Source organism: Salmo salar, chromosome ssa20 (assembly GCF_905237065.1).
Source record: "Salmo salar chromosome ssa20, Ssal_v3.1, whole genome shotgun sequence".
NCBI classification, from domain to species: Eukaryota; Metazoa; Chordata; class Actinopteri; order Salmoniformes; family Salmonidae; genus Salmo; species Salmo salar.
Genome location: NC_059461.1, coordinates 72,984,696 through 73,012,515, shown reverse-complemented (window position 1 = coordinate 73,012,515; position 27,820 = coordinate 72,984,696). Strand labels below are relative to the sequence as shown.

Genomic DNA, 27,820 nt, shown 5'->3' with positions numbered 1-27,820 from the left:
TTTATTACGAACAACTTTTATTTTTTCCTTCACACGTTCAATAAATACAAGCAAGATTCATAAAAATAACAACACTAATACAAAGTATTATAAAATAATTACACATATTACTGAAATGAGAAAAAGATAATATGATGGACGAGCACATGAAGAGGTGCAATACAGGTCAGAGTTGTAAATAAATCTAAAACAGATGTTCATGTAAACTTACTGTATATTCTAATCTCTTCAGTAAGCAGTTCGAATAGATTCTTGGGTGTGTTATGCTTTTCCAAGGGAAGTGTTCTATTGGTGCTGACTGGATGGGATAAGAGAACATATGTGTGGTGCTGGTTTATGAGACAGTCAGTGATGCTCAGTCTGTTCTGTGTGTGTGTTTCCATCTAGCCACCCAGTAAGTTTACTGCCTCGTATGTTGGTGGCACTGTTTAGCAAGCCTTTTTACCACTGGTAAACACACACACGCACCCACCCACGCACACACACACACACACACACACACACACACACACACACACACACACACACACACACACACACTCAAAAGTGAGTATGCACAAACACAACTTAGGGCTGAAACTTCAGAAAGAAGTCCTAATCAAGACTACCAATACATCCATTTTAACAACTAAACAACAAACAGTGTCACCTTGTGTCCCGGTATTCCAATATGAAGGGTAATTGTGTGTGATTTTTGAAAGGGTAATATTCACCAAGAGGAAGCAAAAAAACTAGAAATAGAAAACAAGCAAAAAAGTCAAATTTCAAAGGAGATACCAGTCAAAAACACAGCTGCAGCAGTTATGTTGGTCCATTTCATCTCTCTTTGGTCCTTTCTTTCCATTCTTTCAGTTAGTCTCTGTGGACTGTACGTCCTCAGTCCCTTCCATGACACCTTGGTGCTCCTCTTTCTCCTTCTTTTTCTCTGCTTGTCTTTCCTTCCTTCGTTACAATCCAGAGGTTGACTAAGGGGTGGGAGTGGACAGGGGGGTTGTGGGTCGGGGCAGGAGGATCATCTTGGCTTTAGGGGGTGTTAGCTGACCCAGTGTGCAGGTCTAGGTCTCCCCATGAGGGGGTAGGTAGAGAGCGAGGGGAGGGGGGTCATGGTGGGGGTGAGGAGAAGGTAAAAGGGGGGATGCGGGTGGAGAGGCGGTCTCAGCTCAGTGTCTCCAGCTGTTCTTCTTTTCCGGAACTTTCATCAGCTCCTCCTCTTCCTCTTTGGAATCTAAACAAAAGAGACAATCCAATATGAATGAATCTATGATTACTACATGAATCATCACTGTTTGAAAGCATGTCATCAGGATTGAGAGCATGTCTCGCTATGTCAAGCATGTGTACTCAGATGTTCTGGTTAGGGAGCATGGTGTGTATGTATGTATGTGTGTGTGTGTGTGTGTGTGTTTGTCTTACCTTGGCACTCAGGACAGCACATGTCCTCCCGGCGGGTGATGTTACTACAGGTCAGTACCGGACACTGTTTCCTCTGACACTTAGTCACACCATGCTGGAGAAAGAGGGGGAGAAAGAAAGAGAGAGAGAGGAAGGAGGGAGAGAGAGACAGAGGGAGGTACATTAGGAAAACACCTCACAATGCTGAGAAACCAGAAAATGCTCCATGCTTCTCAACTCCAAATCCCAGAGTTCCCCAAGTCCCCCCATCCCTACAGCTATGAAGCTCAACCAAGTCTGAAACATCCCTCTTCTATCCGCAAAAACGTATCACAGTGGCATGGAAAAAGTCTGAAGAAACCTTGAGTCTGGGTTTTTGTAAAGGTTTACTGAAACATAGGGAGTTCTCTAGGGCTTTTTCTCTTTTGCTCTTTGGGGTTTAGGCCCAACAGTCTGAAGCTTTTTTGTCTTGAAATGTGTTGCTTGGCAACAGGTCCAAACCCACTCTAAGTGGCTGTATTATGTAAGAGACTTGTTCCTGACTGGTCCCTGACTCTCTGTAATACTCACGTCACACCAGCAGGTGATGCACTTCATCTCTCCCATCAGGGGCACACGGGGGTGCCAGTTGTCACTGTTCTGGTAGAAGTTCTTCCCAAACTTGCAGTGACTCGTCCCGTCTGCCTGCATCATGTCAGCGTGCTCCAGGGGGGGTTTGTCTTCCTCCAGACATTCCTTACAGCAGTCTGAGGGGCTACGGCGTACCGGACGACTGCAGGTCAGGGCTGGACACGTCACCTTCTCACAGTGCACCTCGCCTGTCGCCCCCTACAGGAGTGGAGGAGGAAGGACACAATGGGAAATTTGCGGAATTTACATTACATTCTAGGAAGCTGAAGAAAGATTAATAGTCATGTTTATAATTATGTTAGCATCACTTATGGACTTACATCATGCTAGCTGTGACGGAATAACCTAGAGGCCTACCTTGCAGGTGCAGAGGGCACACTTAATGTAGCCAAATGGAGGGACGAATGGATGCCAGGTAGACCCAGGAGCATGCATCTTCTGGTCCCCCTCAAAGTAACAACCTGAGAGAGAGCGAGAGAGAGGGGGGGGGGGATGAGAGAAATAGAGGACACTTAGCATTGGAAATGCATATCAATCTCAGAGGTAAAACATGTCTGTTGGCACAAAGACACAGAGGGAACCAGACAGATTTACAGGATGGAGGGTGAGGGAGAGATAGAGGACCAGACAGAAGGAGAGGAGGGAGGGTGACAGAGAGACAGAATGAGTGCCTCCTGGGAGGGAGAGATAGAGGACCAGACAGAAGGAGAGGAGGGAGGGTGACAGAGAGACAGAATGAGTGCCTCCTGGGAGGGAGAGATAGAGGACCAGACAGAAGGAGAGGAGGGAGGGTGACAGAGAGACAGAATGAGTGCCTCCTGGGAGGGAGAGATAGAGGACCAGACAGAAGGAGAGGAGGGAGGGTGACAGAGAGACAGAATGAGTGCCTCCTGGGAGGGAGAGATAGAGGACCAGACAGATGGAGAGGAGGGAGGGTGACAGAGAGACAGAATGAGTGCCTCCTGGGAGGGAGAGATAGAGGACCAGACAGAAGGAGAGGAGGGAGGGTGACAGAGAGACAGAATGAGTGCCTCCTGGGAGGGAGAGATAGAGGACCAGACAGAAGGAGAGGAGGGAGGGTGACAGAGAGACAGAATGAGTGCCTCCTGGGAGGGAGAGATAGAGGACCAGACAGAAGGAGAGGAGGGAGGGTGACAGAGAGACAGAATGAGTGCCTCCTGGGAGGGAGAGATAGAGGACCAGACAGATGGAGAGAGCGAGGAAGAGGAGGAGTGACAGTCAGACAGAGAGATGGTTCAGAACCTTCTGGATGCTCGTCTAGCCTCTCTGGAGCCTTCATATCCTTGGAGTTTTTCCTCTCTAAAGGACAGACAGGGGAAACAGACACAGGAAAGTATTATTTCACAGCTTTGCGACCGTAATGGGGTGCCCTGTCAAGAATATTCCTTTCAAGAATAAGAAAAACACAGTCAAGCACATAATCCTATTCGAACATAGTAACACACACACACACACACACACACACACACACACACACACACACACACACACACACACACACACACACACACACACACACACACACACACACACTCACCAACACACACACACACACACACACACACACACACACACACACACACACACTCACCAACACACACACACACTCACCAACACACATGGGGCAGCACTTGTCATCAGGCTGGATGGTGCGGGAGCAGGTGAGGACTGGACAGATGACCGGGTCACAGATCACTGTGCGCTTCTACAGGGAGGACAGAGAGATGGAGGGATGAGGGAGGAGAAAAATGGACAGAAGAAGAGAGAGGGTGGTTAGACACAATGTCATTCAATATAGAAGTAGAAACTTTACTTCTAGATTCTCAAGACTTCTAGATTCTCCATCGGACTAGACATAATTTGTGTCTGGGAAACGAGCACTAATTTAATGTGTAACTTGAGCGCCTCCTCGTGGTTGTAGTTGGAACAGTCCTACCTGACAGCTGCAGGTGAAACAGTGGTTGTAGTTGGAACAGTCCTACCTGACAGCTGCAGGTGAAACAGTGGTTGTAGTTGGGGGTCCAGAGTGAGCCGTGGGCGTGGTGTTGACTCTCGAAGAAACAGGTGTGGGGGTCTTTCTTTAGTTCCTCAGGATCACGCACAAACAGGTCATCAAACTCCGCCAACTCCACCTCACCCTTTGTCCCAAACTCACAGTTATTAGGCACATGGACCTGTAGGGAGAGAAGCAGGGAGGAGAAAGAAAGACCGGGCGAGCATGAGAGAGTGATTCGACGTACCAATTAGGGTCTGGCTAAAAATACTTGAATCAGTTATAGAACCCATTGCCCTTTATGGTTGTGAGGTCTGGGGTCCGCTCACCAACCAAGAATTCACAAAATGGGACAAACACCAAATTGAGTCTCTGCATGCAGAATTCTGCAAAAATATCCTCAGTGTACAAGGTAAAAAAACGAATAATGCATGCAGAGCAGAATTAGGCCGATACCAGCTAATGATCAAAATCCAGAAAAGAGCTGTTAAATTCTACAACCACCTAAAAGGAAGCGATTCCCAAACCTTCCATAACAAATCCATCACCTACAGAGAGATGAACCTGGAGAAGAGTCCACTCAGCCAAGCTGGTCCTGGGACTCTGTTCACAAACACAAACAGACCCCACAGAGCCCCAGGACAGCATCACAATTAGGCCCAACCAAATCATGAGAAAACAAAAATATAAATAAACAAAAAAACAGAGCAAACTAGAATGCTATTTGGCCCTAAGCAGAGAGTACACAGTGGCAGAATACCTGACCACTGTGACTGACCCAAACTTAAGGAAAGCTTTGACTATGTACAGACTCAGTGAGGATAGCCTTGCTATTGAGAAAGGCCGCCGTAGGCAGACCTGGCTCCCAAGAGAAGATGTGCACACTGCCCACAAAATGAGGTGGAAACTGAGCTGCACTTCCTAACCTCCTGCCAAATGTATGACCATATTAAAGACACATATTTTCCTCAGATTACACAGATCCACAAAGAATTAGAAAACAAACCCAATTTTGATAAACTCCCATATCTATTGGGTGAAATACCACAGTGTGCCATCACAGCAGCAAGATTTGTGACCTGTTGCCACAAGAAAAGGGCAACCAGTGAAGAAAAAGCACCATTGTAAATACAACCCATATTTATGTTTATTTATTTTCCCTTTTGTACTTTAACTATTTGCACATAGCACGCGCTCCAGCAGGTATATCTCACTGGTCACCCCCAAAGCCAATTCATCCTTTGGTCGCCTTTCCTTCCAGTTGTCTGCTGCCAATGACTGGAACGAACTGCAAAAATCACTGAAGCTGGAGACTCATATCTCCCTCACTAACTTTAAGCACCAGCTGTCAGAGCAGCTCACAGATCACTGCACCTGTACATAGCTCATCTGTAAACAGCCCATCTATCTACCTCATCCCCATAATGTATTTATTTATTTATCTTGCTCCTTTGCACCCCAGTATCTACTTGCACATTCATCTTCTGCACATCTACCATTCCAGTGATTAATTGCTATATTGTAATTACTTCGCCACCATGGCCTATTTATTGCCTTAACTCCCTTATCTCACCTCATTTGCACTCACTGTATACAGACTTTTAGTTTACTTATTATTAATATTTTAATTTGTTTCCTACTGTATTATTGACTGTATGTTTTGTTTATTTCATGTGTAACTCTGTGTTGTTGTTTGTGTCGAATTGCTTTGCTTTATCTTGGCCAGGTCGCAGTTGCAAATGAGAACTTGTTCTCAACTAGCCTACCTGGTTAAATAAAGGTGAAATATATATATTTTTTAAAATACATAAAATGACATTTGAAAAGTCTTTATTCTTTTGGAACTTTTGTGAGTGTAATGTTTACTGTTATTTTTTTTATTGTTTATTTCACTTTTGTTTATTATCTATTTCACTTGCTTTGGCAATGCAAGCATATGTTTCCCATGCCAATAAAGCCCCTTAAATTGAAATTGACTTGAGAGAGAGAGAGGGGCAGAAAAGGGTGAGCATGAGAAAGGGAGAATAAGAGGAGGGACAGAGAGAAGGAGAGCAATGAGGAGGAAGGAAGGAGGGAGAGAGGGGGAAGACAGAGGTTAGGATGCTAATGATTGGTTGGACACACCTGCCTTGTGGCTCGTTGTAAAGAGTACTTGTTAATTAGTCCTAAATGGTGCGTTCAGCTGGCATTCTGCCCACGGCTCCACGGCAGATGGCTGTTTGTGTCAGATCTGTTTGCTATTAAAACTGCCGGACATTACTGTGTTTGTGTGTTCTTACACATTTCTTTCTCTCATTCTAACCACTGGCAGCTAAGACAAAATCATCAACCAGGCCACCTGCAAATATGTTAGCGTGTAACGATGTGTTTGTTTGAGGGTGTGTGAGGGTGTGTGTGTCCTCACAAACCTTTATTTTTCACCAAAACGTCTCAGAAAACACAAGACCACCTGCCAGTGAGAGTGCGTGTCTGTGTGGCCTCACACTGGCTAAGTGAGCAATCAACACACACAAATACACACACATTAACTCTCAGCTGACTAGGGCCCTGAGGAGCCTCACCTCCCTCCTCTCTGCCACCTGTCATCGCTCCATCTCTATAATCCTCAATATATTCCAATAATGCATGATCAAACTGAAGGGTGTGGGTTGACATTAAGAGTGAGGTATGGTTTAGAGTGGTTGAGTTATGGTTGTGGAGGGATTGTGTTACGGCTGTGGTCCTACTCACCCGTCCGCGTATCTCTCCTCTGGTGTTGACCTTGGTGCTGACCTGGATGAAGGCTGTCCCTCTGTCCAGGTGACGCAACAACTCTACACTGATGTCCTTCAACACACCCTGGGCCTGAGAGAGAGACACCGAGAGAGAGAGAGACAGAAAGACAGACAGAGAGAGAGAGAATGGAATAAGAGTCTGTTGTAGACATTCTCTATATCATACTGTCATGACAAAGTTGTTCATGTGTGTTTGTGATTATTCATGTGTCTTCCTCTGCCTACCTGAGAACCGTAGAACCCTGTCAGCAGTCTCTTGTGATTGGTGCTGCGTTCGTCTAGTTCTCCGATTTCAGCCAATCCGTGGAGGTGGGCGTTGACTGTGAGGTCATCAGCTTTACTGAGGCCTGCCACCACGATCTCATAATGGAGGTGACAGCGCTCGTCCACAGACACCCAGGCATGGCCCCCAGCACTGGTCAGGACTGGAGGAGCCACAAACTGGCCTGCCAGAGGGACAGGGATCTCTGGCGAAGGAGAGGGTAGAGAGGGTTAAATATGAAAAGCAAAAGACTAGAGTTAAAGAGAATAATGTCAAATTGGGATCGATGTTTTTCACCCAAACATGGACTGGAGTTGTCTTTCAGATACTTTATGAAGATTCTGTGGACACTGACTCTAGTCTAGAGGACTGGAGTTGTCTTTCAGATACTTTATGAAGAAGATTCTGTGGACACTGTGACTCTAGTCTAGAGGACTGGAGTTGTCTTTCAGATACTTTATGAAGAAGATTCTGTGGACACTGTGACTCTAGTCTAGAGGACTGGAGTTGTCTTTCAGATACTTTATGAAGAAGATTCTGTGGACACTGACTCTAGTCTAGAGGACTGGAGTTGTCTTTCAGATACTTTATGAAGAAGATTCTGTGGACACTGTGACTCTAGTCTAGAGGACTGGAGTTGTCTTTCAGATACTTTATGAAGAAGATTCTGTGGACACTGTGACTCTAGTCTAGAGGACTGGAGTTGTCTTTCAGATACTTTATGAAGAAGATTCTGTGGACACTGTGACTCTAGTCTAGAGGACTGGAGTTGTCTTTCTGATACTTTATGAAGAAGATTCTGTGGACACTGTGACTCTAGTCTAGAGGACTGGAGTTGTCTTTCAGATACTTTATGAAGAAGATTCTGTGGACACTGACTCTAGTCTAGAGGACTGGAGTTGTCTTTCAGATACTTTATGAAGAAGATTCTGTGGACACTGTGACTCTAGTCTAGAGGACTGGAGTTGTCTTTCAGATACTTTATGAAGAAGATTCTGTGGACACGGTGACTCTAGTCTAGAGGACTGGAGTTCGCCACCCCTGACCTTTGCATTTACTCAACCTAAGCGTATTTGAGTTACGCTACAGTGAATCCCAAACCAGTCCCTCACCCTTACCATCACTCTCAGAGGGCCCTCCATTGTCACATGTTACTGAGGAAACTCAGAGGGTGACTTTCAGAGTGGCGAGGGGATCAATAAAACCATCAACTTTGGGACACACATGACTTGAATGATGCGATTCATGTTATACATTTAAATAATAAAACTTCATGAAATTCAAATGATAAAAATGTCCCTTTCGTTTTACAAGATATAAACCTCAGTAACTGTTAAACATTGATTTCGAGGCTTGACACATGTAACGTATGAAATACCTCCCAATTTAAGACAGGTGGCTAATATTTATGCCCGCCTATCCATTCAGTTGTGTGGAATTCCGCAAACTCAAAAATAATGTGGCGTCAGCGTAGCTGGCTTTCGGAGGGCTAATTAGTACCTACACCTTCCATAATTTTGACTCCATCAGCTTTGTGCATATGGTGGAGGCGCGTGTGAATCCACAACTGGAGGGGCTAGGGGAAGGGGGTGCTTTAGGATTCAGCCCTAGTGCTCTGGTCTGAGGTCAGTGTCTCACCGTGTCTGGGCGCCTCCAGGCCGCTGTAGAGCAGGGCTTTGATCTGTCCGCGTAGCTCCCCCTCCTGGCTGTGTGCGGTAGCCACGTTGATGAACAGTTCATTCTGCAGCAGCATGTGGATGTGACGTGCCTCTACACGACTCCAGCTTCCCGCCGCCCGCCCGCTGGGCCTGTCGAACTCTGGAGTTAGGTCGTACAGCACGGAGCGCTTACTGCGCCGCCGAGGCTTTAGCTCGATGGTCAAACCCACCACCTCACTGGATACCCCCACTAGCTGGACCTGTGGATGGAGCAGGATATGGGTTGGTTTGGTGGTTCAGTTCAGTGTGGTTTGGTTCGGTTCAGTTATGTAAATAGTGACAGTACAATTCCATTTGATTCAGTTCTTTAAAGTTCAAATCAATTCAGTTCAGTTCAGATCCATACCTGGTAGTCCAGGGTGCCATTATCATGGAGATGAAAGAATGCTGATCCCACACCGCCTGTCTTCCCTGCTGTCAATGCATCACCACTGGACATGACACTCTGGATGGCTGGAGAGAGAAAGACAGGGAGTAGAGGAGGGAGAGAGAAAAATGAGAGAGGGAAAAAAATGGAGTAAATCATATCTTAAATCCTTGCTATTACATAACAGATGAACACGCAGTGCCACACTTGGACCTTTTCATGTTTCCAAAAAGTAAATGGAAGGTGAAACGAGAAAGGATGATGAGATAGTGAGTAGGGTCTCCCTGACTCTGATCTCAAAACATTGTCCCCTTTCCATTTCACACCCAGATGACTACAGACTAATCTGAGTGTGATGATGAGGCAGCTCTTGCATGCGAGATGAGGCAATGCTCTCTGTCGTGTTATAATTCACCATGTTAGTCTGGAGAGCCAGACAGGGGGGAGCCGAGAGAGGGCCAGAACACATTCTCTCATGTCTCCCCTGTAGAAAGACGCACACGCACACACACACACACACACACACACACACACACACACACACACACACACACACACACCATGTCATCCCTCCACCAGTGGGGACAATCACGGGGAATGAATACAGCACAACCCATCCACACAGAACTTTAGGGTGAGTGTATGTGTTTGTAATCTCAAAAGAGAAAATTGTATCTTAAATGATGTACCCCCACCTGCTAACCCATAACCTTGGGATGAGGTAACCCTTGTTGAACACGGAGGGGCTTAGAAGACAGACAGGGAAAGACAAATAGAGAAGGAAAATAAAAGAAGGGAGAAAGCTACACAAAGAAAGGCAGAATGGGAGTGATACAGGGGAAGCAGTTCAACACAGAGAAAGAACAGAACAAGATGGAGAGACAGGCAGAGAGAGAGATAGACAGATAAGAGATGTTGAGAAGAATGCAGAGAAAGAGAGAGATGTAAGAAGAGAGTGAAACAAGTGTGTTGGGTTGAATTCTTCACACATAACGTCAAGCTGTTAATCATGGAGCTGGAACACCAGTATGGAGAGTGAAGTCCAGCAGAATGTGACCTTGGCAGCGCCCGGTGTGTGTGTGTGTTTGTGTGTTCGTGTGTGTACACACAAGTGTGTGAGCGTATGAAAAAGACAACGTGTGTGTGAGTGTGATCTAAGTATATAAGTATGTTTGTGTTAGAGTCGCTTGATTGGAACACGTGCATGCTGAAATGTCTCAGACTTTGTCTACGACACACACCAGCGCTCCCCGTCTTGGTGGACCACCAAGTCAAAAAGCGGAGCTATAAACATGGCTTTACTCCAGTGATAAGACTTGAAAGAATGAAGAGATGGAAGGAAGGAGGGAGTATTTCTAGAAGAGAGAGAATCGCTAAAAACAACCATGGAGGAAAAGAAGGAGAACAAGTGAACTGAAAGACAAAACACTTTCCTCCTACAGTAGGTCTCTGACTGTCCTCTGTTCAGGTGTGACAGGATGACAGAGTGATGGAATGAAGGTTGTTTGTGTGATGTTGAGCGACTCGAGTAACTTCCAAACAAATCGATTCAACCCATCACCTGTGTGAGTGGCTGACTGTTCGCTGAGTGTTTGATTGTTCTACATAAAGGGGTGTGGTGCTTACTGTCACATGATTTCCTGCCGGTGATGAAGCCGGAGATGTGTCGGGGGTCCTGGCCCTCAGTTTCCACGGTGATCACCAGCTGGCCCCTTGACAACCAGAAGAGCTCCCGACTGTTCAGGTCTGTCAGCACCTCAGCAAAGTCTGTGTCCTAAAGGTAGAGAGTTGGAGAAATGGTGATACAACGTCAGAACAACCAAACCCAAATCTCTTACTAGACTTATCACAAACAAACACAGAAAGGTGATAATAGATAACAGATAATAGATAAACTCACAAACAGACACTGAAACACACTCATTATGTCACTACAACACAATCTCTCTGTCTCTCTCAACAACCCCCCCACCACACATACATACACACAAACAGGCTCACAAACTCAACACACACCGACAATATGGCTTGCATTGGGGTTAATATCTCACACATTGCATCCACTTTCAGTTTGAGATAGACAGAGTTTGAGAGACAGAGTTTGAGATAGACAGAGTTTGAAATAGACAGAGTTTGAGATAGACAGAGTCTGAAAGAGACAGAGTTTGAGATAGACAGAGTCTGAAATAGACAGAGTCTGAGATAGACAGAGTTTGAACTAGACAGTTTGAAATAGACAGAGTTTGAACTAGACAGTTTGAGATAGACAGAGTTTGAAAGAGACAGAGTTTGAAATAGACAGAGTTTGAAATAGACAGAGTTTGAAATAGACAGAGTCTGAAATAGACAGAGTTTGAAATAGACAGAGTCTGAAATAGACAGAGTCTGAAATAGACAGAGTCTGAAATAGACAGAGTTTGAAATAGACAGAGTCTGAAATAGACAGAGTCTGAAATAGACAGAGTCTGAAATAGACAGAGTCTGAAATAGACAGAGTCTGAAATAGACAGAGTCTGAAATAGACAGAGTTTGAAATAGACAGAGTCTGAAATAGACAGAGTCTGAAATAGACAGAGTCTGAAATAGACAGAGTTTGAAATAGACAGAGTCTGAAATAGACAGAGTCTGAAATAGACAGAGTCTGAAATAGACAGAGTTTGAAATAGACAGAGTTTGAAATAGACAGAGTCTGAAATAGACAGAGTTTGAACTAGACAGTTTGAAATAGACAGAGTTTGAAATAGACAGAGTCTGAAATAGACAGAGTTTGAAATAGACAGAGTTTGAGATAGACAGAGTTTGAAATAGACAGAGTTTGAAATAGACAGAGTTTGAAATAGACAGAGTCTGAAATAGACAGAGTTTGAAATAGACAGAGTTTGAAATAGACAGAGTTTGAAATAGACAGAGTCTGAAATAGACAGAGTTTTGAAATAGACAGAGTCTGAAATAGACAGAGTTTGAAATAGACAGAGTTTGAAATAGAGAGTTTGTATTAATATGACAGATGTATGACCGTGGTGAATAAACGTGACTTTTATGGCCCCATTTCAATACACATATCCGTGTACTATAAATCGATGGACAGGGTTGAGCCAAAAGAGAGAGAGGGAGAGAGGGATGGAGGGATGAAGGGAGAGAGGGAAGGAAAGAAAGGATAGAGGAAGGTGTAATTGGGAAATGTGTAGAGTAAAAAGCATGATTGGAAATGAAAGGAAAGTATAAAGGACAGTAATATATTAAGAGCAGGAAAGGCAGTAGAATGTATAAATAAATATTTTGTGTGTGTGTGTGTGTGTGTGTGTGTGTGTGTGTGTGTGTGTGTGTGTGTGTGTGTGTGTGTGTGTGTAAAACAGAAAGAGGGGCACATCAACTCTCAGATTCACATAATTCCCACCAGATTAAAAACAGACTCCTCTTTCATCCCTCCTCCTCCCTCTATCCCTTCCTCTCTTCCTCCCCCTCCCTCCCCCTTTCTGATCCCACAGACAACTAACCACTGACATGTGTGAGGAGTGTGCATGTCTTTTCATCCTCTCTCACGTTCTCCTTTCTGTCTCTCATCCCTCCATCTCTTCCTCACTACATGTCTTTACAACCCCTCTCCACTCTCTCTCTTTCTTTTTCTCTGTCCATCCTGTGTCTCTATGGAGGTTTAACAGTGATCTTCAGTACTGACAACAGCAGTAGGATGTGGGGAAGGAACCACATCCATCTCAGCGGGACAGTGTGTCATGATGTCATCTGTTTCCCCCCTTTCCTCCCGCCTCTTGGCTTGTCCCTAAAGTGTGTTTCGCCCACTTTCCTCCCGCCTCTTGGCTTGTCCCTGATGTGTTTCCCCCCTTTCTCCCGCCTCTTGGCTTGTCCCTGATGTGTTTCCCTTTCCTCCCGCCTCTTGGCTTGTCCCTAAAGTGTGTTTCGCCCGCTTTCCTCCCGCCTCTTGGCTTGTCCCTGATGTGTTTCCCCCCTTTCCTCCCGCCTCTTGGCTTGTCCCTGATGTGTGTTTCCCCCCCTTTCCTCCCGCCTCTTGGCTTGTCCCTGATGTGTTTCCCCCCTTTCCTCCCGCCTCTTGGCTTGTCCCTAAAGTGTGTTTCGCCCGCTTTCCTCCCGCCTCTTGGCTTGTCCCTGATGTGTTTCCCCCCTTTCCTCCCGCCTCTTGGCTTGTCCCTGATGTGTGTTTCCCCCCCTTTCCTCCCGCCTCTTGGCTTGTCCCTGATGTGTTTCCCCCCTTTCCTCCCGCCTCTTGGCTTGTCCCTGATGTGTTTCCCCCCTTTCCTCCCGCCTCTTGGCTTGTCCCTAAAGTGTGTTTCGCCCGCTTTCCTCCCGCCTCTTGGCTTGTCCCTGATGTGTTTCCCCCCTTTCCTCCCGCCTCTTGGCTTGTCCCTGATGTGTGTTTCCCCCCTTTCCTCCCGCCTCTTGGCTTGTCCCTGATGTGTGTTTCCGCCCCTTTCCTCCCGCCTCTTGGCTTGTCCCTGATGTGTGTTTCCCCCCCTTTCCTCCCGCCTCTTGGCTTGTCCCTGATGTGTGTTTCCCCCCTAATGGTTCAGGTTAGTATCTGGTTTGGTGAGGACAAGCTGATCCTAGATGTGTGTGTATGTATGTGTGTGTGTGTGTGTGTGTGTGTGTGTGTGTGTGTGTGTGTGTGTGTGTGTGTGTGTGTGTGTGTGTGTGTGTGTGTGTGTGTGTGTGTGTGTGTGTGTGTGTGTGCGCGTGTAGTTTGTATAACATACATAGGTGGTGATGTTGGCATGGATCTCTCTCAGGACGTGTTGGCGGTACTGCAGTCGTACCTGGATGGGCACCAGGGGGGAGTCTGCAGGGCCGAGAGAGAGAGCACAGAACAAACTTAGAACCACGTCACACTGCCTCACAGCACTCCCTAGTCCCAAAACAATCTCTAGCCTCTTCTCTTAGCCCCTAAATTACTCCCTAGACCCCAGTCCCAAAACAACCTCTAGTCTCTTCTCTTAGCCCCTAAGTTACTCCCTAGACCCCAGTCCCAAAACAACCTCTAGCCTCTTCTCTTAGCCCCTAAATTACTCCCTAGACCCCAGTCCCAAAACAACCTCTAGTATCTTCTCTTAGCCCCTAAATTACTCCCTAGACCCCAGTCCCAAAACTTTCTCTAGCCTCTTCTCTTAGCCCCTAAATTACTCCCTAGTCCCCAGTCCAAAAACAACCTATAGTCTCTTCTCTTAGCCCCTAAATTACTCCCTAGACCCCAGTCCTAAAACAACCTCTAGTCTCTTCTCTTAGCCCCTAAATTACTCCCTAGTCCCCAGTCACAAAACAACCTATAGTCTCTTCTCTTAGCCCCTAAGTTACTCCCTAGACCCCAGTCCTAAAACAACCTCTAGTCTCTTCTCTTAGCCCCTAAATTACTCCCTAGACCCCAGTCCCAAAACAACCTCTAGTCTCTTCTCTTAGCCCCTAAATTACTCCCTAGACCCCAGTCCCAAAACAACCTCTAGTCTCTTCTCTTAGCCCCTAAATTACTCCCTAGTCCCCAGTCCTAAAACAACCTCTAGTCTCTTCTCTTAGCCCCTAAATTACTCCCTAGTCCCTAGTCCCAAAACAACCTCTAGTCTCTTCTCTTAGCCCCTAAGTTACTCCCTAGTCCCTAGACCCCAGTCCTAAAACAACCTCTAGTCTCTTCTCTTAGCCCCTACGTTACTCCCTAGTCCCCAGTCCCAAAACAACCTCTAGTCTCTTCTCTTAGCCCCTAAATTACTCCCTAGTCCCCAGTCCCAAAATAACCTCAAGTCTCTTCTCTTAGCCCCTACGTTACTCCCTAGTCCCCAGTCCTAAAACAACCTCTAGTCTCTTCTCTTAGCCCCTAAGTTACTCCCTAGACCCCAGTCCTAAAACAACCTCTAGTCTCTTCTCTTAGCCCCTAAATTACTCCCTAGACCCCAGTCCCAAAACAACCTCTAGTCTCTTCTCTTAGCCCCTAAATTACTCCCTAGTCCCCAGTCCCAAAACAACCTCTAGTCTCTTCTCTTAGCCCCTAAATTACTCCCTAGTCTCCAGTCCCAAAATAACCTCTAGTCTCTTCTCTTAGCCCCTAAGTTACTCCCTAGTCCCTAGACCCCAGTCCTAAAACAACCTCTAGTCTCTTCTCTTAGCCCCTAAGTTACTCCCTAGACCCCAGTCCCAAAACAACCTCTAGTCTCTTCTCTTAGCCCCTAAATTACTCCCTAGTCCCCAGTCCCAAAACAACCTCTAGTCTCTTCTCTTAGCCCCTAAGTTACTCCCTAGACCCCAGTCCCAAAACAACCTCTAGTCTCTTCTCTTAGCCCCTAAGTTACTCCCTAGTCCCCAGTCCCAAAACAACCTCTAGCCTCTTCTCTTAGCCCCTAAATTACTCCCTAGTCCCTAGACCCCAGTCCCAAAACAACCTCTAGTATCTTCTCTTAGCCCCTAAATTACTCCCTAGACCCCAGTCCCAAAACAACCTCTAGTCTCTTCTCTTAGCCCCTAAATTACTCCCTACTCCCCAGTCCCAAAACAACCTCTAGTCTCTTCTCTTAGCCCCTAAGTTACTCCCTAGTCCCCAGTCCCAAAACAACCTCTAGTCTCTTCTCTTAGCCCCTAAGTTTCTCCCTAGACCCCAGTCCCAAAACAACCTCTAGTCTCTTCTCTTAGCCCCTAAGTTACTCCCTAGTCCCCAGTCCCAAAACAACCTCTAGCCTCTTCTCTTAGCCCCTAAATTACTCCCTAGTCCCTAGACCCCAGTCCCAAAACAACCTCTAGTCTCTTCTCTTAGCCCCTAAATTACTCCCTAGTCCCCAGTCCCAAAACAACCTCTAGTCTCTTCTCTTAGCCCCTAAATTACTCCCTAGACCCCAGTCCCAAAACAACCTCTAGTCTCTTCTCTTAGCCCCTAAATTACTCCCTAGACCCCAGTCCTAAAACAACCTATAGTCTCTTCTCTTAGCCCCTAAGTTACTCCCTAGACCCCAGTCCCAAAACAACCTCTAGTCTCTTCTCTTAGCCCCTAAGTTACTCCCTAGACCCCAGTCCCAAAACAACCTCTAGTCTCTTCTCTTAGCCCCTAAGTTACTCCCTAGTCCCTAGTCCCCAGTCCCAAAACAACCTCTAGCCTCTTCTCTTAGCCCCTAAGTTACTCCCTCCCTAGACCCCAGTCCCAAAACAACCTCTAGTCTCTTCTCTTAGCCCCTAAATTACTCCCTAGTCCCCAGTCCCAAAACAACCTCTAGTCTCTTCTCTTAGCCCCTAAGTTACTCCCTAGACCCCAGTCCCAAAACAACCTCTAGTCTCTTCTCTTAGCCCCTAAATTACTCCCTAGTCCCCAGTCCCAAAACAACCTCTAGTCTCTTCTCTTAGCCCCTAAGTTACTCCCTAGACCCCAGTCCCAAAACAACCTCTAGTCTCTTCTCTTAGCCCCTAAGTTACTCCCTAGACCCCAGTCCCAAAACAACCTCTAGTCTCTTCTCTTAGCCCCTAAGTTACTCCCTAGACCCCAGTCCCAAAACAACCTCTAGTCTCTTCTCTTAGCCCCTAAGTTACTCCCTAGTCCCCAGTCCCAAAACAACCTCTAGTCTCTTCTCTTAGCCCCTAAGTTACTCCCTAGACCCCAGTCCCAAAACAACCTCTAGTCTCTTCTCTTAGCCCCTAAGTTACTCCCTAGACCCCAGTCCCAAAACAACCTCTAGTCTCTTCTCTTAGCCCCTAAGTTACTCCCTAGACCCCAGTCCCAAAACAACCTCTAGTCTCTTCTCTTAGCCCCTAAGTTACTCCCTAGACCCCAGTCCCAAAACAACCTCTAGTCTCTTCTCTTAGCCCCTAAGTTACTCCCTAGACCCCAGTCCCAAAACAACCTCTAGTCTCTTCTCTTAGCCCCTAAGTTACTCCCTAGTCCCCAGTCCCAAAACAACCTCTAGTCTCTTCTCTTAGCCCCTAAATTACTCCCTAGTCCCCAGTCCCAAAACAACCTCTAGTCTCTTCTCTTAGCCCCTAAGTTACTCCCTAGTCCCCAGTCCCAAAACAACCTCTAGTCTCTTCTCTTAGCCCCTAAATTACTCTCTAGTCCCCAGTCCCAAAACAACCTCTAGTCTCTTCTCTTAGCCCCTAAGTTACTCCCTAGACCCCAGTCCTAAAACAACCTCTAGTCTCTTCTCTTAGCCCCTAAGTTACTCCCTAGACCCCAGTCCCAAAACAACCTCTAGTCTCTTCTCTTAGCCCCTAAATTACTCCCTAGACCCCAGTCCCAAAACAACCTCTAGTCTCTTCTCTTAGCCCCTAAGTTACTCCCTAGACCCCAGTCCCAAAACAACCTCTAGTCTCTTCTCTTAGCCCCTAAGTTACTCCCTAGACCCCAGTCCCAAAACAACCTCTAGTCTCTTCTCTTAGCCCCTAAGTTACTCCCTAGACCCCAGTCCCAAAACAACCTCTAGTCTCTTCTCTTAGCCCCTAAATTACTCCCTAGACCCCAGTCCCAAAACAACCTCTAGCCTCTTCTCTTAGCCCCTAAGTTACTCCCTAGTCCCCAGTCCTAAAACAACCTCTAGTCTCTTCTCTTAGCCCCTAAGTTACTCCCTAGTCCCCAGTCCCAAAACAACCTCTAGTCTCTTCTCTTAGCCCCTAAGTTACTCCCTAGACCCCAGTCCCAAAACAACCTCTAGTCTCTTCTCTTAGCCCCTAAGTTACTCCCTAGTCCCCAGTCCCAAAACAACCTCTACTCTCTCAGCCCCTAAGTTACTCCCTAGACTCCCTAGACCCCAGTCTCTCTATGTTGTATCAGTCCTCCCTCCCTCTCTTTTCCTCTCTCTCCCCTCTCTCTCTATGTTGTATCAGTCCTCCCTCCCTCTCTCTTCCTATCTCTCCCCTCTCTCTCTATGTTGTATCAGTCCTCCCTCCCTCTCTCTTCCTATCTCTCCCCTCTCTCTCTATGTTATATCAGTCATCCCTCCCTCTCTCTCCTTCTCTCTCTCCCTCTCTCACCTCTCTCTCTATGTTGTATCAGTCCCTGCAGTATGAGAACGAAGTGAAGGTTATTTTCTGTGTCACTCAGAGTCAGCATGGCGATGCCTCCCATCCCAGAATGCTCCTCTTCTGAGGTCAGAGTGGAGCTGAATGTCTCTGCGGGGTCACACAGATATCACACTCACATTATAAACACACATAATATATACACACACACCAACTTCTTTTCACTGCAGTCGGTTACTGAACGTTTGTCCTTGTTGAAATGTACACAAATGTATTGTACTTTGTATCCCTCCTTTACTCAAGTGGGTTCTTTATTTCGGCAGTTCCCTGTACACATATTCACATAAATCCTACCTCATGGAAATATTGAGACTACTTCTACCCACATTTAAACAGATACACAAACACACTTTCATGCACCCACAAATACACCCCCCCCACACACACACACACACACACACACAAACACACACCCACACACACACTCACACAAACACACACCCATACACACACACTCACACAAACACACACACACTCACACAAACACACACCCACACACACACTCACACAAACACACACCCACACACTCACACAAACACACACTCACACAAACACACACCCACACACACACTCACTCACCTGCGAACAGTGCTCTGTGTTTGATGATCTTTCCTTCAATCACCTCCCGTCTACCGGTGGCTGTTGTCATAGTAACCCGAAGTTGTTCTGCCTGTAGCTGTCGCACGTGGGATTGGGGAAGATTCTTCCACACTCCGCAGATCTGAAACACATATACACACACAGGTGACCACAGTCACATGTTCTTATCCAAGGCTGGGGTTTGAGTGTGTGGTGTTCTTATCCAAGGCTGGGGTTTGAGTGTGTGGTGTTCTTATCCAAGGCTGGGGTTTGAGTGTGTGTGGTGTTCTTAGCCAAGGCTGGGGTTTGAGTGTGTGGTGTTCTTATCCAAGGCTGGGGTTTGAGTGTGTGTGGTGTTCTTAGCCAAGGCTGGGGTTTGAGTGTGTGTGGTGTTCTTAGCCAAGGCTGGGGTTTGAGTGTGTGTGGTGTTCTTAGCCAAGGCTGGGGTTTGAGTGTGTGTGGTGTTCTTATCCAAGGCTGGGGTTTGAGTGTGTGTGGTATTCTTAGCCAAGGCTGGGGTTTGAGTATGTGTGGTGTTCTTATCCAAGGCTGGGGTTTGAGTGTGTGTGGTGTTCTTATCCAAGGCTGGGGTTTGAGTATGTGTGGTGTTCTTATCCAAGGCTGGGGTTTGAGTGTGTGTGTGTGGTGCTCTGCCATAGTTACAGTTTACAAACGGACTCAAAACAGTCTGCATGTGCTATTTTATTTCTCTCCAACACACACACACACACACACACACACACACACACACACACACACACACACACACACACACACACACACACACACACACACACACACACACACACACACACAGTTCCATCTGTGGAAAAGATCAGCCCGTTGAGACTCTGGACTCTATCTCAGCCCCAGGCCACAAACAACAAACCCTCCGGAAAAAAAGATTTGCCTTAGAGGGGGAAGAAATGTGTCGACAGACACACACCTCATAACTCACAGTCCAGGATAATCTCCTCTTATAATTATAAATGTGCTCCGTCTCCTTCACAGTCCAGGATAATCTCCTTCTTATAATTATAAATGTGCTCCGTCTCCTTCACAGTCCAGGATAATCTCCTTTTATAATTATAAATGTCCAGGATAATCTCCTCTTATAATTATAAATGTGCTCCGTCTCCTTCACAGTCCAGGATAATCTCCTCTTATAATTATAAATGTGCTCCGTCTCCTTCACAGTCCAGGATAATCTCCTCTTATAATTATAAATGTGCTCCGTCTCCTTCACACGGGTGATGTCACACACTAACCCCCCACCCCCCCTCCCCCGAGATGATCGGTGCCATCAAACCCTCCCCCTCCCCCAGCCGTCTCAGGGCGGTTTCACTTGACACTTGATAGGGGCATTTGTCCAAAAAATAATGGGTCAATTTTTCTAGGCCTATATTTAGGGGTCCTGAATTAAGTTGTTACAAAATGTGATGATGTGACGTGTGTAATTTTGCTTTAGGCGGGAAATGTTGCACAGATGATGTAGGCCTCTGTCACACACACACAGACACGCACACACACTGCTCCCCTCTTAAGTAAACTGTATCCTCCTTTCTCGTTGTCTTTCTCTGTGTTTACTCTGTGTAAAGTTAGGTGACCGTGGCAGTTCCTCTGTTTACTCTGTGTAAAGTTAGGTGACCGTGGCAGTTCCTGTGTTTACTCTGTGTAAAGTTAGGTGACTGTGGCAGTTCCTGTGTTTACTCTGTGTAAAGTTAGGTGACTGTGGCAGTTCCTGTGTTTACTCTGTGTAAAGTTAGGTGACTGTGGCAGTTCCTGTGTTTACTCTGTGTAAAGTTAGGTGACTGTGGCAGTTCCTCTGTTTACTCTGTGTAAAGTTAGGTGACTGTGGCAGTTCCTCTGTTTACTCTGTGTAAAGTTAGGTGACTGTGGCAGTTCCTCTGTTTACTCTGTGTAAAGTTAGGTGACTGTGGCAGTTCCTGTGTTTACTCTGTGTAAAGTTAGGTGACCGTGGCAGTTCCTCTGTTTACTCTGTGTAAAGTTAGGTGACTGTGGCAGTTCCTCTGTTTACTCTGTGTAAAGTTAGGTGACTGTGGCAGTTCCTGTGCTTACTCTGTGTAAAGTTAGGTGACTGTGGCAGTTCCTTGTCCCTCTCAGTCCAACAGTTACACCATTACATTTGACCCAATAAAATCAACTGGTTATTGCACTGAGCTAAATGTTTGTAAGTTGGCCATGCATGTGTGTGTGAGTGTATAAGTGAGCGCAATCATGAGTGTGTTTTTTTCTGTGTGAAAGTTGTTTGTGAGAACGGCCCCATGCATTATTTACAGTAATTAAGACCTGATTACCCAAGCAATGTTCTGAGAACGATAAGACAACGCTTTGACAATGCTGTGAGTGTGTGCGTGTGTGTTTATTATTGCAGGGTGAATTATGTCGGGCCAGTGATAGTTTGACCGGAGAGTCACAGAGAGAGTGTTTATCGTGGAGCTACTTAATCTTTCTCTCTAGGGTACACACACAAATACACACAGTTGCACGCAGGGACACACACTCACACACATTCACAGACAAACACTTTCTCTTTCTCTCCCTGTCTTTCTCACATTCACACACACACACACACACACACACACACACACACACACACACACACACACACACACACACACACACACACACATAGACACACAACAAAAACATAAATAGCGGAAATATCTACCTAGGAACAGAGAGAGTTCCAGTCTCTTACCATGTCTGAGTCTCCCTTAGGGGTCTTGTACTCAAACGCAGTGTTTCCATCTGAATCAAGGAAGACAACCCTGCTTGGTCGCCCGATCCTAGGAGAGGAGAGAGGGAGAGTGAGGACAGGAGAGAGAGAGAGAGGGAAAGATACCATTTTAGAGACTAGTTATTACTAATGATTATTACACGCGTATCGTTTTTTTTGTCTGTGTGTGTGTGTGTGTGTGTGTGTGTGTGTGTGTGTGTGTGTGTGTGTGTGTGTGTGTGTGTGTGTGTGTGTGTGTGTGTGTGTGTGTGTGTGTGTGTGTGTGTGTGTTACCTCTGGTAGGTGATGGAGAAGGTCAGGCTGGTTCTAGTGAAAGAGAAGCGTGCCCGGGCCACACCACTGGAGCTGGGTAACCAGGAGTCTGTCACTCCCGTCAACACTGCTACAAAGTCTGGACACACACACAGTAAAGTAAAGATGTAAATCAGAAAGACTGAATGGAGGAATGATTTTCTTGTTACAAGCGCAGTGAGAGTATATGTGTCCTTATAAATGTGTTATCTTTTTATTTTACCTTTATTTAACTAGGCAAGTAGTGTTAAGAACAAATTCTTATTTTCAATGACGGCCTAGGAACTGTATATCCATGTGCTGTATATCCATGTGTTGTATATCTATGTACTGTATATCCATGTGCTGTATATCCATGTGCTGTATATCCATGTGCTGTATATCTATGTACTGTATATCCATGTGCTGTATATCCATGTGCTGTATATCTATGTACTGTATATCCATGTGCTGTATATCCATGTGCTGTATATCTATGTACTGTATATCCATGTGCTGTATATCCATGTGCTGTATATCCATGTACTGCATATCCATGTACTGCATATCCATGTACTGTATATCCATGTGCTGTATATCCATGTACTGCATGTATAGTATGTGTGTGTGTATTTCCATTGCAGGTAGCCTAGCGGTTAAGAGTAATGGGCCAGTAACTGAAAGGTCGCGGTTTTGAATTCCTGAGCCGACAAGGTGACCAAATCTGTCGATGTGCCGTTGAGCAAGGCACTTAATTGCTCATGTAAGTCTCTCTGCTAAATGGCTAAATGTCAATGATGTAAGTCCATGCATGAATGTACAGTATGAGAGTTTGTATGCGTTGGGCCGTGCGGGTGAGTGTGCATGCTCACCAGTGCGGCTCTCCCCAGGGGAAATGTCCTCAGAGCTGAGGTATGAGCGGTCATTGTAGGTCTTGTGCAGGTCATCCTCTTTCTCCTTCTCCTGGAAGTACTCGAAGCCATCAAACATTGCCTCCACTTGCTTCCTGTCCACATCGCCTGGACAAGCACAACACCCAGGGGCACAACGTGTGAGGCGGTGGGATATTTAAACAACACTTACAGGTTGGCATTACTTTAACATGAAGTAAGGAGAATAACAGAAAATGTTGAATGAGTGAAACAGCTAGAAAGAGTGAGAGTTACAGAGTGAAAGAGTGAGAGTTACAGAGTGAAAGAGTGAGAGTTACAGAGTGAAAGAGTGAGAGTTACAGAGTGAAAGAGTGAGAGTTACAGAGTGAAAGAGAGGAGAGTTACAGAGTGAAAGAGTGAGAGTTAGAGTGAGAGTGAGAGTTACGGAGTGAAAGAGAGGAGAGTCACAGAGTGAAAGAGTGAGAGTTACAGAGTTAAAGCGTGAAAGTTACAGAGTTAAAGCGTGAGAGTTACAGAGTGAAAGAGAGGAGAGTTACAGAGTGAAAGAGTGAGAGTTACAGAGTGAGAGTGAGTTACAGAGTGAAAGAGTGAGAGTTACAGAGTGAAAGAGTGAGAGTTACAGAGTGAAAGAGTGAGAGTTACAGAGTGAATGAGAGGACAGTTACAGAGTGAACGAGTGAGTTTTACAGAGTGAAAGAGTGAGGACAGGAGAGAGAGAGAGAGAGAGAGGGAAAGATAATTGTCCTGTGTGGCTCAGTTGGTAGAGCATGGTGTTTGCAACACCAGGGTTGTGGGTTCAATTCCCACGGGGGACCAGTACAGAGAAAAAATGTATGAAATGTATGCATTCACTACTGTAAGTTGCTCTGGATAAGAGTGTCTGCTAAATGACTATAAAATATAAAGAGTGAGAGTTATAGAGTCAGAGTGTGAGAGTTACAGAGTGAAAGAGAGGAGAGGAATAATTCTAAAATGCTGATCCAAAATTCAGACAAGTGTTCTTTCAGTCATTCCTAATTCTTTCCCTCTATCATTTCTCCAGGTGTCTACTCCAATCCCTCGTTGGAGCTCGTCTGGGTGACAAGGTTTGTTTCTTAGTCCGAGGAGCAGAGGAGGGTTGGCAGTGACACTCGCGTTCAATCCCAACAATGACCTGCTCTTCCACACCACTATGTGTCCTGATGTCAAGAGCACATTTCAGCGCCTCCCACACTAACACACAATCTGACAGACGACTCACACACACTGAAGTACAGACACACTGAAAAGCATACTGAGAAACACACACACACACACTACGAGACAGAGACAGGCTCTTAGTCACACACACATCATCATCAAAGAGTCCAGACGTATTTCTTCAAGGCCATCCACTTTATTTCTTGACTATTTGCTTTACTTCTCTTTGTCCCTCTCATATCCTCTCTTTCTTTCTCTCTTTCTGGCTCTTTCATCTCTCTTTCATGGCCTTATTTCCCCAGTCCTCTCTCTCTCTAAGGATTTTGTGTAGTGTCAGTCTCACCACCCTGCATTCCACTATACCACACACACACACACACACACACACACACACACACACACACACACACACACACACACACACACACACACACACACACACACACACACACACACACACACACACACACACACAAGCATGCATGTACACACCATTTTTCACCACTTAGACAAACACACTCGTACTTTTTAACATTTAGACAAACACACTCATACTTTTCCTAAAGTCACAACCACACTCACAAGTTTTTCCCCAAATCACCACCATGACACACACATTCATGAAAATGTTGAGAGTAGGCAAGGCAACCTAGCCCAGACCTGCTACTGATTACCAATCAGCCTCTCTAGAGAACAACATAATGAAACTAACTGACCTAGAAGGGGTCTCCACATACTTTTGTATATATAGTGTATGTAAAGATGGAGAGAGACACAGAGAGAGAGAGAGAGAGAGAGAGAGAGAGAGAGAGAGAAAGAGCGACAGTAGGTAGGCTTGTAAGGGTTACCTTTGGGGCAGGTCTTGCAGCATTGTCCAGGTAGCAGCACTGGGTCATCACAGCTCGGCTCAGGACAGTCCTGCTTGATGTTCTTACAGCTCACCTTTCCCAACACCTTACCCTTACGACCCCTTTGCTGAAAAGAATAGATAGAAAACAACAACTCTTGATCCACACTGACCTCAACTCTGTATCAAACAGGCCTGATGATATTTGTTAAATGGGGTCATTTTGGGGGCACTAAGATAAGGAGACGATTTTTGTAATTGATTTGTTTATAATTAATGAGTTAATTATTTGATGTCCAATTTCTGTCCATTGATAGTACTAGGCCCAGTTGTGGAAAAGTACCCAATTGTCACACTTGAGTTAAATTAAAGATACCTTAATAGAAAATGTCTCAAGTAAAAGTGAAATTCGCCCAGTAAAATTCTATTAAAGTAAAAGTCTAAACGTATTTGGTTTAAAATATACTTAATTATCAAAAGTAAATGTAACTGCTAAAAGTAAAAGTATAAATCATTTCAAATTCCTTAAATTAAGCAAACCAGACAACACCATGTTCTTGTTTTTTTAATTCACGGATAGCCAGGGACACACTCCAACATTTAGACATCATTGACAAATGAAGCATGTGTGTTTAATGAGTCCACCAGATCAGAGGCACTAGGGGTGACCAGGATGTTCTGTTCATAAGTGCATGATTTGGACCCTTTTCCTGTCCAGCTGAGCATTCAAAAAGTAATGAATACTTTTGGGTGTCAATGAAAATGAAAGGAGTAAAAAGTACAATATTTTCTTAAGGAATGAAGTAAAAGTAAAAGTAGTAAAAACATATAAATAGTAAAATACAGATACCCCCAAAACTACTTAAGTAGTACTTTAAAGTATTTTTTCTTAAGTACTTTACACCACTGTGTAGGCCTACACAATGGATCCACTATCCAAGATTGACATGTACTCTACTAGGCTTGTTGTTATGAAGGGTGTTACTTACTGTCTCACAGTAACATTTGACACAGTGCATGACCCCAAACGGCTCCCCGAGGTCAGGGTGCCAAGTGTCCTCCAGCGAATAAAATCTTCCTCCGAATGAACATCCTGCAATCAGACCAGAAGAAGCCATTTAGACAACAATACACTGGCAGGTGCTACAGTCCACATCTAAATGTAAAACTGGTGGGTAATGTGATAGCCAGGCCTATGCACTTGACAATGGGATGTGTACTGGACAGTTCACTGCAAAGTGAAAGACTGCATATTCCCACAATGGTGTCAGACAGAACGACAAAAAATAGTATTCTGTGCAGCCAGACTGTGGATGTTTGACAGATAATTCATTCCGCGGCTGGTTGGGTGGATTGACTGGATACCTATTGTGTTCCAGAGCTCACAGGGCATCCTGTTTCATTTAAACGGTGCAGGGGGCCCTTAAATTAATATAAAAATACCATTCACACAACAAACACCAAGCCATTTGGATAGAGAAATACAAGGAATGCGCTTTTGGTAGCCTACCAGGGGCTATGTAATGGAAACGAATTGACGTGTTTGGTTTCGAGTATTTCAAATGATTGGAAAAGTGGTATTAATAAAAGTATTGCATTATAAAAAGCCTGCATAAAAATAGCCCCAGGAACAAGTGTTTTCGCCACAACCCTCCCCTGCCGAGCTCCATATGGGTGCATTCCTCCCCCGTTTCAAGAGTCGCTGTACACCGCGGTCACCTTAGCACCTCATCAGGCCCACCACCGCAGCCTGGAGGTGAAGCTCCCGGGTTCCAAGTTCACCACTGTTGATTTGATATTGTGCGGTTGCCGTAGCTGCTAACAACCTGGTTCGCATTATTCTTTCATTAAGTGACTACACTTTAAACAATCCAGTCGCGTTAGAGTTAGACAGATCACCAAGCTTTCCCGCACAACTCACTGCAATATAAATCACTGCTTGGCACAGCCAGAGAAGGACACTAAAGAACTGCAGTAATGGAATGGAATGTCGATTGATTACAGTTTCCAGGATTGGATAAACGTTATTAGTGGCAGTTGTTAATACACTGCACGAACGCCTTGACTTCTCACTCCTATGGTCTCAGTAGGCCTAACAAGCCGTTTAAAGCCCTGCACGTGAACCAGATGGCATTCTCAGTGGTTATGACTAATATGTTTTCTGCAAGTTTGTTCATGAAGTAACCATAACAGTGGGCAGGTTGAGGAAGATGCAAGAGAGAAAAGATTGGGACGATAATAAGGAGAAGAGGTCTGATGCTGTGCAGTCAGACACTGATATACAAAATGATAGTTTAATGACGGTCTTAAAAAGCTATAGGCATATCAGGCTATACATTCAAACGTATATTTGGCAGATTAGCAAACGAGCACTAGGCTAGCCTATAGAGCTGAGAAGCCCCTGCCAGAATTCAAAACGCAGCAGGGGTCATTATAGGTCATTCTTTGAATTCAGATATTCAGCCTGAAAATAAGTGACTTTGACTGAAGTCTCACCTGACATGCCCTTGGATGTTAAAGGCTCCCTCTCCGACTGGATGGGCAGAATGGGAGACTTCAGCCGTGAGGCCAGTCCAGAGTGCAGCCACGCGCAACTCATCACGCACATCAAGGAACTCAGCGCTCCGCGAGTCTGCATACTGGAGAGGGGCAGCGTCCAAAACTCACTCCGGTCTCTTTTCCTTTTTTGTTCTTGAAGCTTTCACGTGTAGGTAAGTTGTCACTCCAGTAATACACCTTCCCTAAATGAGCATGGATATGTTAGCATTCAAGTCACCAGATAGCCTATTCGTTGATGGTATTGAAGTTATTCCTATTCAGAAATAAAGTCTCCCAAGTTATGCGAGAGAGAAAATCAGAGAAAGTGACGAAAGAGTTTGTAGGTTTTCTGAGGCAATGACTGTACCCAGCCCAGAAGCGTCTGTCCCGTCCGTGCGGGTCCCTTCCCACTTTATACTCTCCCTGATACTTGGAGGGGTGGGGTTAGATGAACGTCCTATACCTACAGCCTATACCGCTATCCTAATGCCATGGAAAATGTGTCAGAACACCTAGTGAAAGAAAGTGGAATCTTCAAGGCTTTAGCCTACAGTAGGCGAGGGAGGAATGTGTGTCTGTGTGCA

At 45.5% G+C, this 27,820-nt stretch overlaps 1 protein-coding gene across 1 annotated transcript; it reads right to left on the bottom strand.

The window, feature by feature from the left end:
* On the bottom strand, positions 1-27,628 carry LOC106581290 (chordin). The gene is made up of 21 exons (XM_014163252.2): positions 27,195-27,628; positions 25,688-25,791; positions 24,700-24,826; positions 22,652-22,798; positions 21,783-21,900; positions 21,471-21,558; positions 18,749-18,890; positions 18,122-18,259; positions 13,888-13,970; positions 10,784-10,931; positions 9,137-9,243; positions 8,711-8,990; positions 7,036-7,277; positions 6,767-6,880; positions 4,026-4,217; positions 3,655-3,748; positions 3,286-3,342; positions 2,380-2,483; positions 1,963-2,220; positions 1,414-1,507; positions 1-1,225 (listed from the first exon to the last, which is right to left on the bottom strand). The coding sequence occupies exons 1-21, from the start codon at positions 27,334-27,336 to the stop codon at positions 1,161-1,163; spliced, it is 2,844 nt and encodes a 947-aa protein (XP_014018727.2). The 5' UTR covers positions 27,337-27,628; the 3' UTR covers positions 1-1,160.
* Positions 27,629-27,820: the final 192 nt, after the last annotated feature.